We start from the raw sequence: 16,432 nt of genomic DNA, 5'->3' as shown, positions 1-16,432 counted from the left end.
AAAAAATTTTAAAAATACATTTACACAGTTTATTTTATAGTCATTTTAAGTACAAATTTGGACGAAATTACATATTAAAAACTAGGATAACTATTTTAGTTATTTTGTTGTGATTGTATAATATTATTCGTGGGTACTTGAAACTTCTAAAGTATACTATTATATATCTATGATTTTACCACGGTTTTTTGTTGATGTATAACGCGTTATAACTTATAAGTACCTAATAGATATTATGATATGATTAATTTGGAATTTATTATATGTACCTATTATAGGTCAATTTTTTTTTAATACCATAGATAAGTATATATTATATGTCTAATACATAAACTGATATACCGTCTCCGCTCAGAATCGTTTTTCTTATACAGTGATATTATATCATTGAATTCAAATTTAATACTGTCCATTATACAGTGACCCACTTCTAACCTACTGTACAGCAGAGCGACATCCACTTACCCACCTTTTTGTATTCACTATTATTATGTAAACAAATTGTAAATTGTACTATGTTTTAACAAATAACAAACAAAATAGGTATTACAATTTGTATTATTATAAATATAATTAATACAGTGTAACGTGTGCTGTGCATAATATATAGTATTAAATATTTAAATTTACTACTTTATAGTTTATACAATTATACTACATACCTATGTATGATAATAATTATGAACCTATTGATATCTATAAAATATACCTAATAACATGGTTGTGTAGTATTCGAAATTAAATTATATATATGTATGATACTTAAAAAGTAAAAACAAATCTTAGACGATTATTATTTTGATAAGGTTTTTACTAAAATATAAATTTAGCTTACGGATTTATAATTTATTGGGATTGAAATAAAATACATTACAGGAAACTCATACTTACACTCATTTCAAACAAATTTGTTTTTTGTAATTCAAATTAGTTTGGTTAGTATTATATAGGTAATAGTGACTTTGCATTTTGATCGATCATTTTAAGATTTTTCAAAAATTAATGTTCCCCATTTTTAGGCTATTAATTACAGCATATTTACATTATATTTCAATAATAGGTACAGGTTTGAAAATATTAATTTATTTTTTTTATTTTTAACTTATGAATAATTCAATTTATCTTTTGTCATTTTTAAGAGTAACTATGAAAAAAAGGTGGTTGCTGAAAAACGAACCGTACGCTTTAAAACTCCTATAGAAGAGTCATTAGATTTTGATAATTCCGAAGACAATATGAAGTTTTTAGGACCAATAAAGTAAGTAATAAATTAATGCTGCGGTAATATTTTTTTTAAATATAATAATATTACCTTATTACTAGATTAAACACACCTTTTACAAATACATCATCTACTTTACATAATTTACCTCAATTTTCAACAAATAACACTTTTGATCAAAGAAATACAGGTAAGATTTAAAATGAAATGTATATTATTAATTAACTAGTTGCTGAATATTTTACCAGAATAAAAATGCATTTTAATTTGAAATATTTCTATTTTATTTTGAATATAATATTATTGTGACTAGTTTATAACTATTTATAATATGTTAAAATTATTATCATTCTGATTTCTGTAACGATGATCAACAAAATATATTTTATTCTTATTTTTACTGACTCAGTACAAAAACAATCGATTAATAAATAATAATTATTTCCCACCTTTTACACATGTCAATAATATTCGATACATTCAAAATTCTTTTTCTTGGCCACTTATCAGTTATCAATTTAGGAATTTGGTTCGACCACTAAAATTCTTGAAAAAATACGGTTTTGTGGAAAACCGATTTTGCGTAAAAATTCCCGTTTTTCCTAAATTTTTATGTTGTTTTCCCCTTTCACTTTTGAAAACTATTAGAATTTTAAAACTTTACCTCCCCAATGCAATACTTAATTCACTTTCCCATCGAACAAGATACTACTGAAGAAAATCCAAGCAGTTTTACTGCCCCAAACCGTGATGACAGACACAAAAAAAAAAAGGCGGGTAAGTCGTGGATGTCGCTCTGCTGTACAGTAGGTTACAAGTGGGTTACTGTAATGGATGGAATTAAATTTGAATCCAATGATATTATATCATTGTATACGAAAAACGATTCTGAACGGAGATGATTTGTCAGTCTAGGATATATTATTCTTAAAGAAAAAATTTTTACGATTTTTCAACCACTAAATTACTTGCAAATTTTCGCAATTTTGACATATTTCGTATAAATTTGAACTTTAAATGCTTATAAATAAAAATTGTGACTAACGATTTTGGATTTTTTTTATCACTGTGAGAACAACTTATAAGAAACATTGTATTAAATTTTCAAAGTTTTCTATCCAACCAAAAATTTTTTATCGTTATTTTAAAAAAAAATACTTAGAAAAATTGAAAATTTCATTTGTCTATAAATAGCTCACAAAAAGTCGAAACACTTTGAAAATTTAACCCTGTATAGACAACGCTAATATAAACATCTGTTGCAAATTTCAAGTGCTTACAATAATTATTTTTTGAATTACAGTAAAATTAAGTTTTCGTTTTTGTCAAAAATTGGTTTTGCGTAAAAATTCGCGTTTTTCCGTTATTTTTTTAAGGTTTTTCCTGCCGCTTTTGAAAAGTATTGGGAAATTTTCACTTTTGACCCCCCAAAGTACCAACTAGATTCACTTTCCTTTCAGAAAAGGTACAACTTTTGAAAATCGAAGCATTTTTACTGCTCCGAAAGTTGTCGTCAGACACAAAAAAAAAAAAAAAAAAAACACACATCATTGTAAAATCAATACATTCATCACTTCGTTCAGAATCTAAAAATCAAATCATTGTAAAATCAATATATTCATCGTTCCACTTAGAATCTAAAAAAGTATATAGCATATATAGCATAAAACATCATTTTAGTTATGTTGATAAACAAAAAAATAACTATTAAAATTTAAAAATGCTACGCTAAGGCATTGTATTATCATAGACACGCTGTCTAAGAAAAAAAAGTATATACCTTACTAGTACCTACCTATATAGGTTTCAAATATTCTTGGCGACATTGCTTTATAACAAACCTTTATTCCACGCTTGTAAATTGTAATAAATAGGTTCTTATTTATAATGTTTTAAGCCTTAATTATTATATTCTAGCTAGTCGAAGTGTATTTTCCAAGTACAATATATTGCCAAGCAAAGATGAATTGTCCAGAAAGTCTGAATTAGGTGAAAACAATAAGAAATCAAACGACGATGAACCATCCATGAATTTGGATTATAATGCAGGAAAAGAAAATTTAAGAAAAATTGATATAACTTTAACGGAATCTTCTGATCGATCAGATAGTACTTCATCTGAAATTCAAACTGACAATTTAAACAGCGACTACGAAGGGGCCGGTAATATATTTCAGACTTATAAAGTTTCTGTTTAAGTACATGATATATTTTTAACATATGTGCGTGTTTTTAATTATATTTATGTGATTCAAAATAGACCAAAAAGAAAAAGATAATATTGTAACAACAGTTCAATTAAATAAACACCACGAGAGAAGCGATGCTCTCAATGATGATAGGAAACCTGCAATCGATAATTTCAATAAATTTCAATCAACAGGAACTACAAAAATTGTATAATGCTAAAAAGGATGATTTGGTTAGTGACAGTGGAAATTCTACAGCAAAAGATTCGAAAATAATACAATCATCAGTAGCTTCTAGTTTTTCTGCAACTAAAAGTAAAATGGAAGAGATAACACAACGATTTCCATTTAATCAATTTTCAAACGAAACAAAATTATTCAAGAGAAAACCAATAGAAAGTGACGAAGGTATTTTTGACGTAAAGTCTAATTGCATAAAAACTAAAATTGAATCGGAAAATAATTTGAAAAACGAGAAACCAATATTATTAGATGATGCACGTATTCAAGTTATAGTTGAAAAGCATTGCAATTTAATGAAAAATAAATTAGAAGATACAGTTAAAACAAACCAAAACATCTTAAAGTAAGAACTAACAATTAATTAAATATATCAAGGTGATATTTATAGGTATATTATAATTGTTATTAAAACTATAACCACTTTGTAATAATAAAAAAAATATGTATATAGGCTGTAAGAATGTACCTATAAATAAAATATTATATATTTATATTTAATTATAATTATAACCTAATTACAATAATGTTGTGTATCAGGGAAGAATTGATTAAAAAGATTGATGACTTTATTCATACACAACATGATAATTTTGAAAAACAGATTGAAGAACGACACAATGAACTTTTTATTAAAAATGAATTAAAATTTAATGACATACTAAAAAATGTGTAAGTATAACTTTTTTTGAGAAAATATTTTATAATGTACCTATTATTTCCAGTATTACCTTTTTAGAGTACCTATGTTTTATTATTCTATTATTTTACAATAGAATCTTCAATATTAACACCGGTCAAATGTAAGACATTTCTAATAAATTGTCTAAATAATAGGGAAAACTAATAAAAAACGACGGGAAAACAACAAATGGGAATATTTACCACACAATTTTTCAACGAAATCCCAAATTGTTTTAGTTTAATTTTTATTTATAATTCAGTTAGGGATAACTTAAGAGACTTTATCTTTTCTCCAAATATTTATAATAGCTGCATATGTTGACATGATATAACCTAAATAGTATATATTTTACTAATTTTGTTATTTTTATCCAGGCAAGAAAATACTGGAAAGTCCTTAATTGAAGAATATGATAAGAAATATATTCAAAATGTTTCAAATATTGAACAAATGTATGCAGAACACTTACAAAAATTTAAAAAAGATTTAGAGGACTATACAGATTTATTTAAACATAAAATACAGTCGGAGCTTGATGAAATATCGAACGAATTAAAAAAAGATTTCTCAAAAAATACCGAAGTAATAACCAATGGGTGGAACCAAACATTAGGATCATACAAACACGTCGAGTTGGAAAGCGTAAAACAAAATTTTAAACAAACTACAGAAAATGTTAAACGAGATATGGAAGATGAAATACGGCAGTTTCACATAAAATTCCAAGAAAAACTCAAAGTTTTATCCGAAGATAAATTAAATAGTGTTGCTGAGCAATTAGATGTAGCTTTGCGAGAAGAAATCAATTTAGTTAAACAACGTGTCAACGAAAATTCTGAATATGAAATAAATAATAAATCTGTGAAACATAAACCACAATCAAAATTAAACAATGATCGTGCAGAATTGAATTTAGAGTAATTACCGCTCGCTAACAATATTTTAAATTGGATATAAGGGATGGATCAAACTTGAACTATTACGAACTCAAACTTTTGTCGAACTTTCGCGTTTTTAAAAATATAGCCACAACTAACTGTCAATTTTATTAATAGTAAAAAGAACTTTGATTTTTAAGTTTTAAGAGTTTAACTTTAACAAACAACTTGACGAAAAAAAGAACAAATTCATTTTCTAACATACATTTTACTCAAACATTTTGAACTTGATTTTGCTATAACCACCATTTTTCTCAAACTTTGCCGTTCTAATTTTGTAAAGTTCAAGAGTCCAAGAATCCATTCCTAGTTTTAAATTAGAAAACTCTATAATTAGTATTTAATTATTATAGGTATCAAACTGAAGGTTCTCATGGGGTTAATTATAAAGACATAAGAAAAAAAATTCAACACTGTTCGAATGAATTAAACGATGCTCTAAAATTGGTTGACGTAATATCATCAACAAATGAATACACTGCAAGAGGTAAAATATTATATACCTCTACAGAGTACGGACTGCTTACCCTATACAATTTTTATTAATTAAATTTACAAATACGCGCTACTATTTACTAACACATATAAGCTTAAGATTTAAGACCAATATTACCATGTTCTTGAGACAAATAACTCAAAATAAGTAAGATAGGTAAAGGATTTTTTTATCTCTAGGCTTCACTCTTCAGTCTTCACTTTCACGCCTATTTTGTCGATAATTTGTATAATTTTAATTTAATAAAACACCAGAAATAAAATGAAAAATACATCAAATAATTATTATCATTAGCATTTAAAAATATTAATAATATGAATAAATTTTGAAAAAATATCGAAGAATATTTTTGGTGATATAATTATATATAATAAATATTTTTAAATTCTTCTCAGGAATGTAAATAGTAAATAAAAAGTTACCAATATTAATTTAATATGATGAGTATTTAAAATTTTGTTTTACAGAACAGTACTCGAATTTATGCCCAAACAAATGTTCAGTTTCGTGTCAAACCGAGAATATAACTAATACATGTAAAACGCCAAGTCTAAAAGAATATGCGTATCCTGGTGAGTCGTCAAGTACGTATTCTATAGGTATTTAATAATCCATATGGTTTGTACTTTTTTATGATTTTGCCATTTTGGATTATAATATCTTACACCTCATTACCTATAAATAGCATTAATTATTAATTACCTAATTATCATTATAACTGAATAAATACTATAGCGTGCTTACAAGATGTAAACACAAAATACGCTAATTATTTGGGCCAAGCAAAGATATCCGAAGATCTATGTTCCAACTACTTAACATCATATTCTCAACAACTTAATTACAGCCCATTACATATTTTAAGCCAGGTAATGATTTTAATCGAATTTTTACCTTACACGAATTAAACTAATTACATTTTTAATACAGCAAGAATTAAAAGTGAAGGCTGCAGAACAAAATTTATGTCGTTTGATCGATAAATTCAACAATTTCGAGCACGAGAATATCATCAATAATATTCCTATTAATACTAATAGTAAGCTATAATACTTGTATATTTATTAAAACTAAAACGTCATATTCACATAAGGTATGTAAACTTTCATACAGTTCAAAATAATCGAAGCATACTAGTTGAGCACCAATTGAGATTGATTCCCAGATTCAAGTGTCATAATAATTGGATCCCGTGTTAAAAATTATACTGCACTGTAATAGTTGGGTATTAGAAAAAAAACATTTTCCTTCCCATTTTAATATAGACTTAGTCATGTACTGACTTAGACTGTCATCTGTCCAAAAAATATAAACTGCATTCATCGCAGTGTCTTCAAAATAATATTAAATGATTTGTTAATATAAATACAATTAGCCCCCAGTTTACTTATATTATGTATCCATAAAAATTTTAAAATTGATACCCAGTTTAGATTTAGGTACCTACTTTTAAAATTTATCCTATATGCTATTATTTTCTTCGTCAAATTAGCTTTATAAGATTATATAACTCATCAATATCTCGCTTGGTGAGTTTTGCTAATGAAAATCCGTCATTTAACACTATATGTTTAAATCAACATTATTACTGGCAGCCACCTCACAGTCGGGCATTCCTAAATAATTATTAGGTACTATTTAAGTACCTATAGAATTGCAAGTTTTTATTTTCTCTTTTAAAAAAATAAACTAAACAATTTCATGCTACTTAACTGACAATATGTATATTTTTTTTAGTTTCTGATGAATACAAGTTTACCAATATTTATCAAGCGCTAACACCAAAACAAATAGCATACAATCGGACGAAACATTTAAGAGAATGGCTTTACAATACAGACTTAAAAAATAAAAATAATTGAATTCTACAGTATTAGGTATAAGTTACTTTTAAGATGTGACTTAAGTATAGTTATTAGTTATAAGTTGTAACTTATAACGTATTGTTTACAATTACTAACAACAATAAAAATAGTAATATATAGTATACAATATACCTACCTACGTTATACAAATGACTATTTTTGTTATTTGAATAAAAATACATAATATTATAGTTAATATTATTTTTTTTTATTAACTATAATATTATGTAGATACCTATAATATATATACCTACCTATATTTTTATTTTTATTAGAGCAGAATTTTTTTTTTGATACCTACAGGGTTATAACGTCGTAAGGATCTTATATTTATAAGGTTATGAAGTGGAGTATTTATATTTGGTAATTACCGTACACATCTGTGAAGATTTAATCAAATTTTACGTGGATTTGTTTTAAATAAACATGCATTTAAACGATTTTCTATACTTGATAACATTTTGAAAAAAGTAACGTTTTCAAAAAATTTGTTCTATCAATGTAGGTACCTATAGATCGCCACTTAAATAAATAGTATCTATAGCGCAGTTTGAGGCGTAAAAAATAAGCTAATTTTAAATATTAACATTTTATTACGTTGATTACGTACCTAATCTTGTTATAATATTATTGTGGGACTTGAAACGCAATATTATAAAAAAAAATTAATCTGTGTTTTTATGTTGGTTTTGTACGATGGTTAAATGTTTTAACGGAAACCTCCTTTGAAAACAGTTTTTAGAACGACGTTTATGTAATTAATCCAATAGGAAATCTATTAAGCCAGTATTTTAAAATTCTGATTAAAAATTAAGATAAATTAATGTAGGTACTATCTTTGAAAAATCCTTTAAAATAATAAAAATACAATTAAGTTGAAGAAATGATAACAATTTGGTAGGTAATTAAAGATTTTTTTGTATTTTATTTCAATTCAATAATATTGATGGTTGTCTTCAAATATTAATACATGGTTTCTCCAACAGATCTGATTGTCAATTCACATACCTAAATGGGGAAACAAAATTCAATTTCAATTAATTTCTATAATAGGTAGTTTTTAAAAAAATATGATTTTGTTCACTAAAATGTGTTTTAAAGTAGGTACCTACTTGAACATTTGGTGGTGTTCCTAAAATGTAAAGTACGGCATTAGCAATATCTTCAGTTTCTAGATATGTCATATCAGGGATTGATTTCAATTGTTGTTCTGTTGACTCTTTAATTGTCACTCCGGGACTTAAACTCTGAAATAAACCATTAAGTAGGTCGTTAGTTAACGGCACACTATTTGTTCACTAGTAAATGGCGAGTTTATAGAATATTACGATCAATAGATTATTAGTGTAATTATTAGCACATTATCTCAATTGCCAATAAATAAAATATACGATATTAACTAGGTTTGCATACCGTTATTTTAATTTTACTCCCCTCGTTAACCAACATCCTTCTAATACTGTCCGTTGTTAATGTTATACAGTGTTTGCTGGCATTATGAATAAGTGCTTTTATTGGTTCAGCCCTGTAATGGCCCGCCACGCTAAATCACAAAATGATTTTAATTATTTATTTTTGTAAACATTTAAATATGTATTTTTAATTTTTATTTAAGTACTATGTAAACCAATCTCTATTAGATTATTTTTCTTTAAGATTGAACAATGAATGTACTTTAATACATTGTACTAAACCATTGGCGTTCTCAGGAATTTTCAATTATGTATTGGAGGGGGGGGGGTGTACATAATTTCTAGGAACATAATATGTAGGACATTGTAGGTAGGCTATTGGAGTACAAAAAAAACCCGTGATCCCCCCCTCCATTGAAAATTCCCAAGAACACTACTGGTTTAGTTTAATGTAGGTACCTACATATTAATTTCAATCTCAAAAGTTCAATCTTAACCCCCCCCCCCCCACCCGTGAGTACGCCAATGTACTAAAATATATATTTTCTACCCCGCAATTTTATGTTTAGCCCATGGTCGTAGTTATAGTGGGTGTTTAGCACTATCAAATATTTAATTAACCCCCTCCCCTCAACTAGCTTAATTAGTTATAAACTTACTTATACTAGTGTATTAATATTTCGGATCTTTTGGATCCAAGCCCGCGATTTGTATAATATGATGAATAAAAAAACTGGCAACGAACTATATGTCTACAGGACTATAGTCACAGGACACGTGACTATATATAGTCTCATGTGAACATGACACAAGAACGATTGTCCAATTTATCATAGGTACTGTTAAATATTGAAAATGATTTAACAAATCAATTAAAAACTGAACACAGGAGAATTGCTTTAATATAGATAGTAACTTATTATAAATCTTTTATTTAAATAGTTATTATTATTGAATATTGTGAAAAAAGGAATAAAGTTATTTGTATCGTAAGCGTTGTATAATTTTAGCACCCTCAAAATGTAAAGTACTAAAGTATAGTTGTACCTATAACCTACGGTTTAACTTATAAGTTATAAAGCCAAACCACCTACCTATTTATATTGATAATGTGTCCATCGTCAATACCCTTCAACTTCATCTCGTTTATTACTTCTTTAGTGAAAATACATCCGGCCAAATAATTTGTCTCCATAATCATTTTCCCGTGGTCCATCGATTCATCTGAAATCGTTTGTTCGATATTCATCTGGCATTCAAATTATTTAAGCCTTAAAGGACTTATTATGATGTCCATTATAAGTTTAGCTGCACTAATGGCGACTTAAATTACTATTGTCGATATTAGTGCCTATTAGTCGTATTTATATATACAGTCAATGATTATGTATATTATATTTGTACATTATATCTACGTGAACATCTTAAACCTTTACCAGTTGGTTTCTACTTAGGTACTATTATATGCTCAAGAGGAATGTTTTTGGAAAACCTAATCAGACTGTGCATGGGGACATAATGTATTTCCATGTGCGTGACCAGAGAGACGACGTGTCTCCACTTAGAATCGTATGCATAATGCATCGTTTATCATAATATATTGAATTCCAATTTAACGCACTGATCTACTCTTAGATCATATTATACTATATTACCTACTTATAGTATATGCCATATTATGGTCTAAGGGCCTACTTATTGATAGGTTCACTCAAAAATCGAAATTATTTTAGACAGCAAAGCGACTTCCTAGTTTTTATAATTGATGATAAATAAATTATTCTCGTTCTTTAGATTAGATGAAGTTTTTAAATGCTTGTTTAACCGGGTTAGGTTAGATTAGGTTAGGTTAGGTACTTATTTCAATCGCCTCTTCTAAGTCAAAATTAGATTTTGTTCTGCATCACTGCAATAGTTGTATAGTTAGTGGCTGTAGTTAGACACCTCCTATCTGGCTGACTGGCTACCAACAAATATTGAGATAATGATATTAACATATTTCAGTAATTACGTTTATTTATTATTACTCATTATTTATTAATATGAATGTCACTTTATACTCTTATGTCATACCATACACCTAAGACTAACTTAGACAATCAAAAATAATTGCGAATTTGCGCTAAAAGTTATGCACCACCTAATGCTTTTTTTATAGTAGGCATCTTCACGTATATAATACAATGTTTACTAAATTTATGTTGTGTTGTTCAATAGATATTAATGATAAATGATAATTTAATATACTTTTAAATATTACCAACTAGTTTAGTTTCATCATAGACTCCAGCATTGTTAATCAACACGTCGATACTTCCACAGGTTGTGACAGTCCACTGAATGCATTCGGTTATGTGTTTCTCATTTCTGATATCAAATGATTTGTAATAGAACTTCCCTCGATAACTATCGACTTCTTCACTTAGTTTCTACGAAAAACGTCGGGTGATAAAAAATAAACAATTTTAGGGTAGGTACTTATTACAATACCACATATGTACAGAGTTGGCAAATTACTCAATTTTTTGTAACTGGTTGAAAGTTACAAGTTACTCTAAAACTATTTAACTAGTTACTAGATACGTTTATGTTGTGTAACTAGATACAAGTTATATCTAGGTATACAGTTATGTAACTAAGTTAATTTAAAGTTAAAAGTTACATTGGTAAATGACAAATGCATAAATAATTATTGACCAGCCTTGGGCTAGGTAAAATAATGCTCAGGTCGTTATGTTAGAAAAAAAATGTGTTTCAACCATAATCGTATAACCACTGAATATCCACTGGCCAAATTAATTGTGGAAACCAAAATGGACGAATTAAACGTTTTTCTTTTGCAAACCCACTTATGAATTATCAAAGCATAAAAAGCACAATGTAACTTTTAATTGTAACTAATAATTTTCATATAAAATTACAAGTTACAAAAATAACCTAGTTACATAACTTATTTACATGTAGCTATGATATGCCCAACCCTGCATAGGTAATACCTATTAATTCATTTACCTAATGGCTAATAGTTTATAATATTATAACATTATACAATATTTAGACTTAGCCTCCTCAAATACCTTAAAAGTTATAACCAGGGCTAGGATTTATATGCATCAGCATGTTATTTTTGCTACTTCTGATTATTGATTTTGTCAGTAATGACCACGAATCACCTCATGATGAGATAAATGGTGGTATTTTTATTTTGCATGTTTTTGCATATTTTGGATAAAATGCATATTATTGCATATTTCGATTATAAGAATGTAAAAAATGCATGTTTTATAGTACACTTCGAAAAACTTGGTTTTTTTTTCAAATATAAATTTTATTTCATGTAACACGCACGTAGTTAATGTGAATTATACATTTTATTTCTAAATTATTTTATTTTATTTTATATTTAAATTACAGTTAAACTCGCTTAAGACGCTCTTTAAGGGACCAGCTCTCTAGAGCGTATTAAGCGGGAAAGCGTCTTATGTGGGAATAAAAAAAATGAAGTGATTGAAATATGGAGTTAATATGTTTATTATTGAACTTAACAATACACTAATAAATTAATTAGGTATGATTACATACATAGGTATATATATTTTTTGCTACTGAATTTAATTTAAAAAAATTATATCAAGTATCGCTGGTTTAATTTTTTCAGTAATTTTGTTTTATCTCTTTAATGATACCCTGATCTAGGGGTTGTAACTTAGATTTAGTATTCGGTGACATGAAAACAAGTTTTCTATTGGTAGTAGTGATGTCTTTTGGGTGAGCCGGGCAATCGTCCACGAAAATCCTTCATCGTATTATTTTTGAATGTTGAGTTTGTCTGAAATGGACTGCAGCACTTTATGTTTCATACCACTATTCATAACGAAATTACGATTATACACTTGCGAATGAACTGCACTTACTAAATCTCATAATAAGATGAAATACAGTAAAACTGCTATAATATGTTATGATAAAATAAAATAAAATAAAACGATACAACGATAAGAACACGTAAATAAGTAAAATTTCACTTTTTATTTTCATAAATCTACTAAAATTTATCGTAATCTGCTAACAAAAGAGCGTCTTATCCAATGAGATAGAGAAAAACCGAGCGTCTTAACAGGTGGTTTTTACATTGACTAGTATAGGAAATGTCTAGGGTCCGACCGAAAATAGCGTCTTATGCGGGAAAGCGTCTTAAGCGGGAGCGTCTTAAGTATATTATTTTAAGACAAACAGCCTATCATTGTTGTATTTTAATAATTAATAAATATTTTTTTTGTAACTTTATTTTAGTGTTTATCTTATAAAAAATTAAATGCATATTTTTGCATATTTTGGTATATAAAATGCATATTTTACATTTTTTTATTGCATATAAATCCTAGCCCTGATTATAACCCTTACTTCATATGAAACTAATACACATACACTTTTCTTAAACATTTTCACGTTAGACGAATATTAATATTTATTATAGGTAGTACGAGTACAACATTGTCATATTTGAACGATTTTTATTAGGCACCTACTAAACTTATATAATAATAATACCTAATTATATTTTACACAAGATCCTATTTTGATATATTTTTGGATTTACGAGTTTTTATTCATGGTAAACCCATTTAATTTTGGAAATAAGTAGGTAACTACCTATAGTATTGTTTTATTAAAAGTTGTTATCAATTTTTAATTTTTACCATTATATTATAAATATTTATTTGATCCCTCATTATTATTTATTATCAATATTATCGGTAATTTGTATAAAAACTATCGATTATTTATTTAAATAAAATCTATTAAACTTCATGCGAAATCGATAGTTATTAGTTATCACTTAACACCTATTTCAGTGGCATATAAAGGAATTAATTTATACCCCAATAAACGCCACTGACCTACATATTATTATCATTGAGTATATTGTATATTATATTGTACTGTATTATGATTATCCAAGGTTTGTATAGATTATATAATCTATAAAGTATAAACCTTGGATATTATCTAATATCAACTATAGGTATTTTGTCAACGAATATGCCATTTAAATGATTAGAAAGTTTGAAGCACGATTAAAGATATATATCTTTAATCGTTGTTTGAAGTAGTTTGTACCTATAGCATATTAGTACTATCGATTATTGAGTATTATACAATAATCGATAGTATAGGTACAAACTACAAATTTAATATTATTTTATTATTTAGTAATGTACTAGTGCTCGTCACTTTTTATCGCGACACACCAGCATGACGTGTTGTCTGATGTCTCGTATCATAATATGATGCGTGTATCATACCGTCTACCAAATGTACGTTCAACAGTTCAATTTTATGTTGTTAAATTAAATAATAGAGTGACTTATTATCAAACTTTAAAATGATTAATGACATTATTTGTGTTCCCTCGTCGGTGTTTTACAGTATTTTAATGTTTAAGTGAGTTATGAGCATTTTTAAATATTAATTTTACAACACCCTAGACAATTATAATAGCATTACAAATTTAAAACCAAATGAATTATAATGTTCTTAATCTTAATTTTGATTTTGAATCAAATTATATTTGCTCTATTATCGAAGCTAAAAACACAAAATTGGAACTGCTCGACTCAAATATTCGATAGACATGTTGTGCGCTCGTAAGACGGACGACGGATCACGGAGACAACGCATGTGGGTGTCACGTCCTCTTTGGTTAGGTACTTACCTTCAAGAGATCTTCTCGTCTGGCAATACCGACGACGACCATGCCGCTTTTTAACAGAGCTACGGTAATGGCTCTTCCTATGCCGCTGCTTACTCCGGTCACGATGGCTACTCTATCGCTCCACCTTTCCATATCGGCGAAAACGTTTATAGCACAAATACTTATACACCTATGCCAATACCGTTATGTATACACCTATTACCTCGGTATAATATTATGTATCTTACCTGACCTTAGAGGCTTCGACTCATCGATATAGGATATTATGTGTATATAGCCAAATATAGGTAAGTACCAACTATATAGGTATAGGTTTCTAAACAAACGCAATAATTATTATGCACACTGCAGTTCGAAGATTATGATTAAACTACCTACGTGTAAAAACAGCTATCCAATCGCTGAAATTCTTGATACCACTTCTAAAATGTAGTACTTATATGTTACTAAAGATTATTTTTGTAGGTCAACGCTCGTGGTCCGTATAAAATATACGTAAACCGTAGGCACTTGGTAGGAAAGTAGGTATGCACCATACGTCCGTGCCGTTCCTACTTTCCTATGGTTGCAGTTACAACTAATGCATTTATGAATTCGCTTTAATCGTGACTCGTGGTAGGAGACATACCGTATGCGGTATGCCTACCATTGCTACCAATATTATTTTGTGTTATACTATTATATTCGATCGGAATTCAGAATTACTAGCTAAACTCCGTGCATGAGAATGTCAGCGCACTGTTTGTTTTCTCGCTCTGGCCCATGCGCAACATGGACAAAACGCATTTACGCAGAATCATTTTTATTACGCTTTTGAGTAATCTTAGAGGAAAATCATTCATTACAAAAACGATAGAGAATTATAATATTTTTGAGGGTATGACATATTATCGATTTGTCTAAATATTGTCTTAGAGCGATTTAAACATAATTTAAATTCACTCTCAAAAATACTATCATCTTCTATGATTTTTGAATTTTGTAATTGGCGACTTAACTGTAAGATTACTCAAAAACTCATTAAAACCCGATTTTAGGTGAGAGCGTTTTATCTATGTTGAGTGTGGGCCTGAGAGAGAAAACAAATATGGCGCTGACATCCTCCTAAGAGCATGACCAGTTTGCTGTCTATAGCCGGGGTTCCCATATTTACTGGCCATGGCGTGGAGTATACATTTTACCTAAATTTTTACGCAACACTGAATATAAGCACGTCTATTAAAGTAGGCTTTAAAATGGGAACATTTCTTTGAACATAATAATATATTGTATAGGTAAATTAGTGAATAAATAAATAAAAAGGTGGGCAAGTGGATGTCGCTCTGCTGTACAGTATGTTACAAGTGGGTCACTGTAATGGATGGTGTTCAATTTGAATTCAATGATATAATATCATTGTATAAGATAAACGATTCTGAGTGAAGACAGTCTGTCAACATATGATATTACTAAGTATATTTGATGATATTATTATGAATTAAGTAATTTATATAATATAACATATTTACGTGGAACCTTGTTTTAAATTTTCAACCCTTAGCTATAAAAGTTGAACATTTTATAAATGTTTAACTACAAAATTATTATTAAATTTTAAGTTTGATAGTAGTCAAAATTCCAACTTTAAAACCCTTTATAGACCAACAGTAAATGGTAATAACAATTTGAC

The 16,432-nt window shown here is 27.9% G+C and overlaps 2 protein-coding genes across 5 annotated transcripts in view; one reads left to right on the top strand and one right to left on the bottom strand.

Annotated features, from left to right (window-relative positions):
* The window catches only part of LOC100160713 (spindle assembly checkpoint component MAD1), a 13,374-nt gene extending 5,593 nt beyond the window's left edge, over positions 1-7,781 (top strand). Inside the window, exons 1-9 of one of the 3 annotated variants that reach the window (XM_008184683.3) lie at positions 3,276-3,385; positions 3,483-3,997; positions 4,192-4,323; positions 4,711-5,253; positions 5,628-5,761; positions 6,238-6,354; positions 6,506-6,639; positions 6,701-6,809; positions 7,508-7,781. In XM_008184683.3, coding sequence (XP_008182905.2) covers positions 3,546-3,997; positions 4,192-4,323; positions 4,711-5,253; positions 5,628-5,761; positions 6,238-6,354; positions 6,506-6,639; positions 6,701-6,809; positions 7,508-7,632 — 1,746 coding nt within the window. In that variant the 5' untranslated portion in view covers positions 3,276-3,385; positions 3,483-3,545 and the 3' untranslated portion in view covers positions 7,633-7,781. Of the gene's footprint in view, positions 1-1,139; positions 1,259-1,323; positions 1,413-3,139; positions 3,386-3,482; positions 3,998-4,191; positions 4,324-4,710; positions 5,254-5,627; positions 5,762-6,237; positions 6,355-6,505; positions 6,640-6,700; positions 6,810-7,507 lie in introns of those variants that run through there. The other 2 variants (XM_016804226.2, XM_029491733.1) reach the window with 2 other exon arrangements.
* A 747-nt stretch (positions 7,782-8,528) lies between these two features.
* Positions 8,529-15,151, bottom strand: LOC100169616 (serine 3-dehydrogenase-like). Of its 2 annotated transcripts, none has more exon segments than NM_001162958.1 (7): positions 8,529-8,643; positions 8,748-8,882; positions 9,049-9,178; positions 10,142-10,271; positions 11,308-11,476; positions 14,764-14,932; positions 14,991-15,151. In NM_001162958.1, coding segments are annotated over 6 exon segments (741 nt in total). In that variant the 5' UTR covers positions 14,896-14,932; positions 14,991-15,151; the 3' UTR covers positions 8,529-8,598.
* Positions 15,152-16,432: the final 1,281 nt, after the last annotated feature.

This window comes from Acyrthosiphon pisum, chromosome A3 (assembly GCF_005508785.2).
Source record: "Acyrthosiphon pisum isolate AL4f chromosome A3, pea_aphid_22Mar2018_4r6ur, whole genome shotgun sequence".
NCBI classification, from domain to species: Eukaryota; Metazoa; Arthropoda; class Insecta; order Hemiptera; family Aphididae; genus Acyrthosiphon; species Acyrthosiphon pisum.
This window is presented reverse-complemented; position numbering and strand designations above follow the sequence as displayed.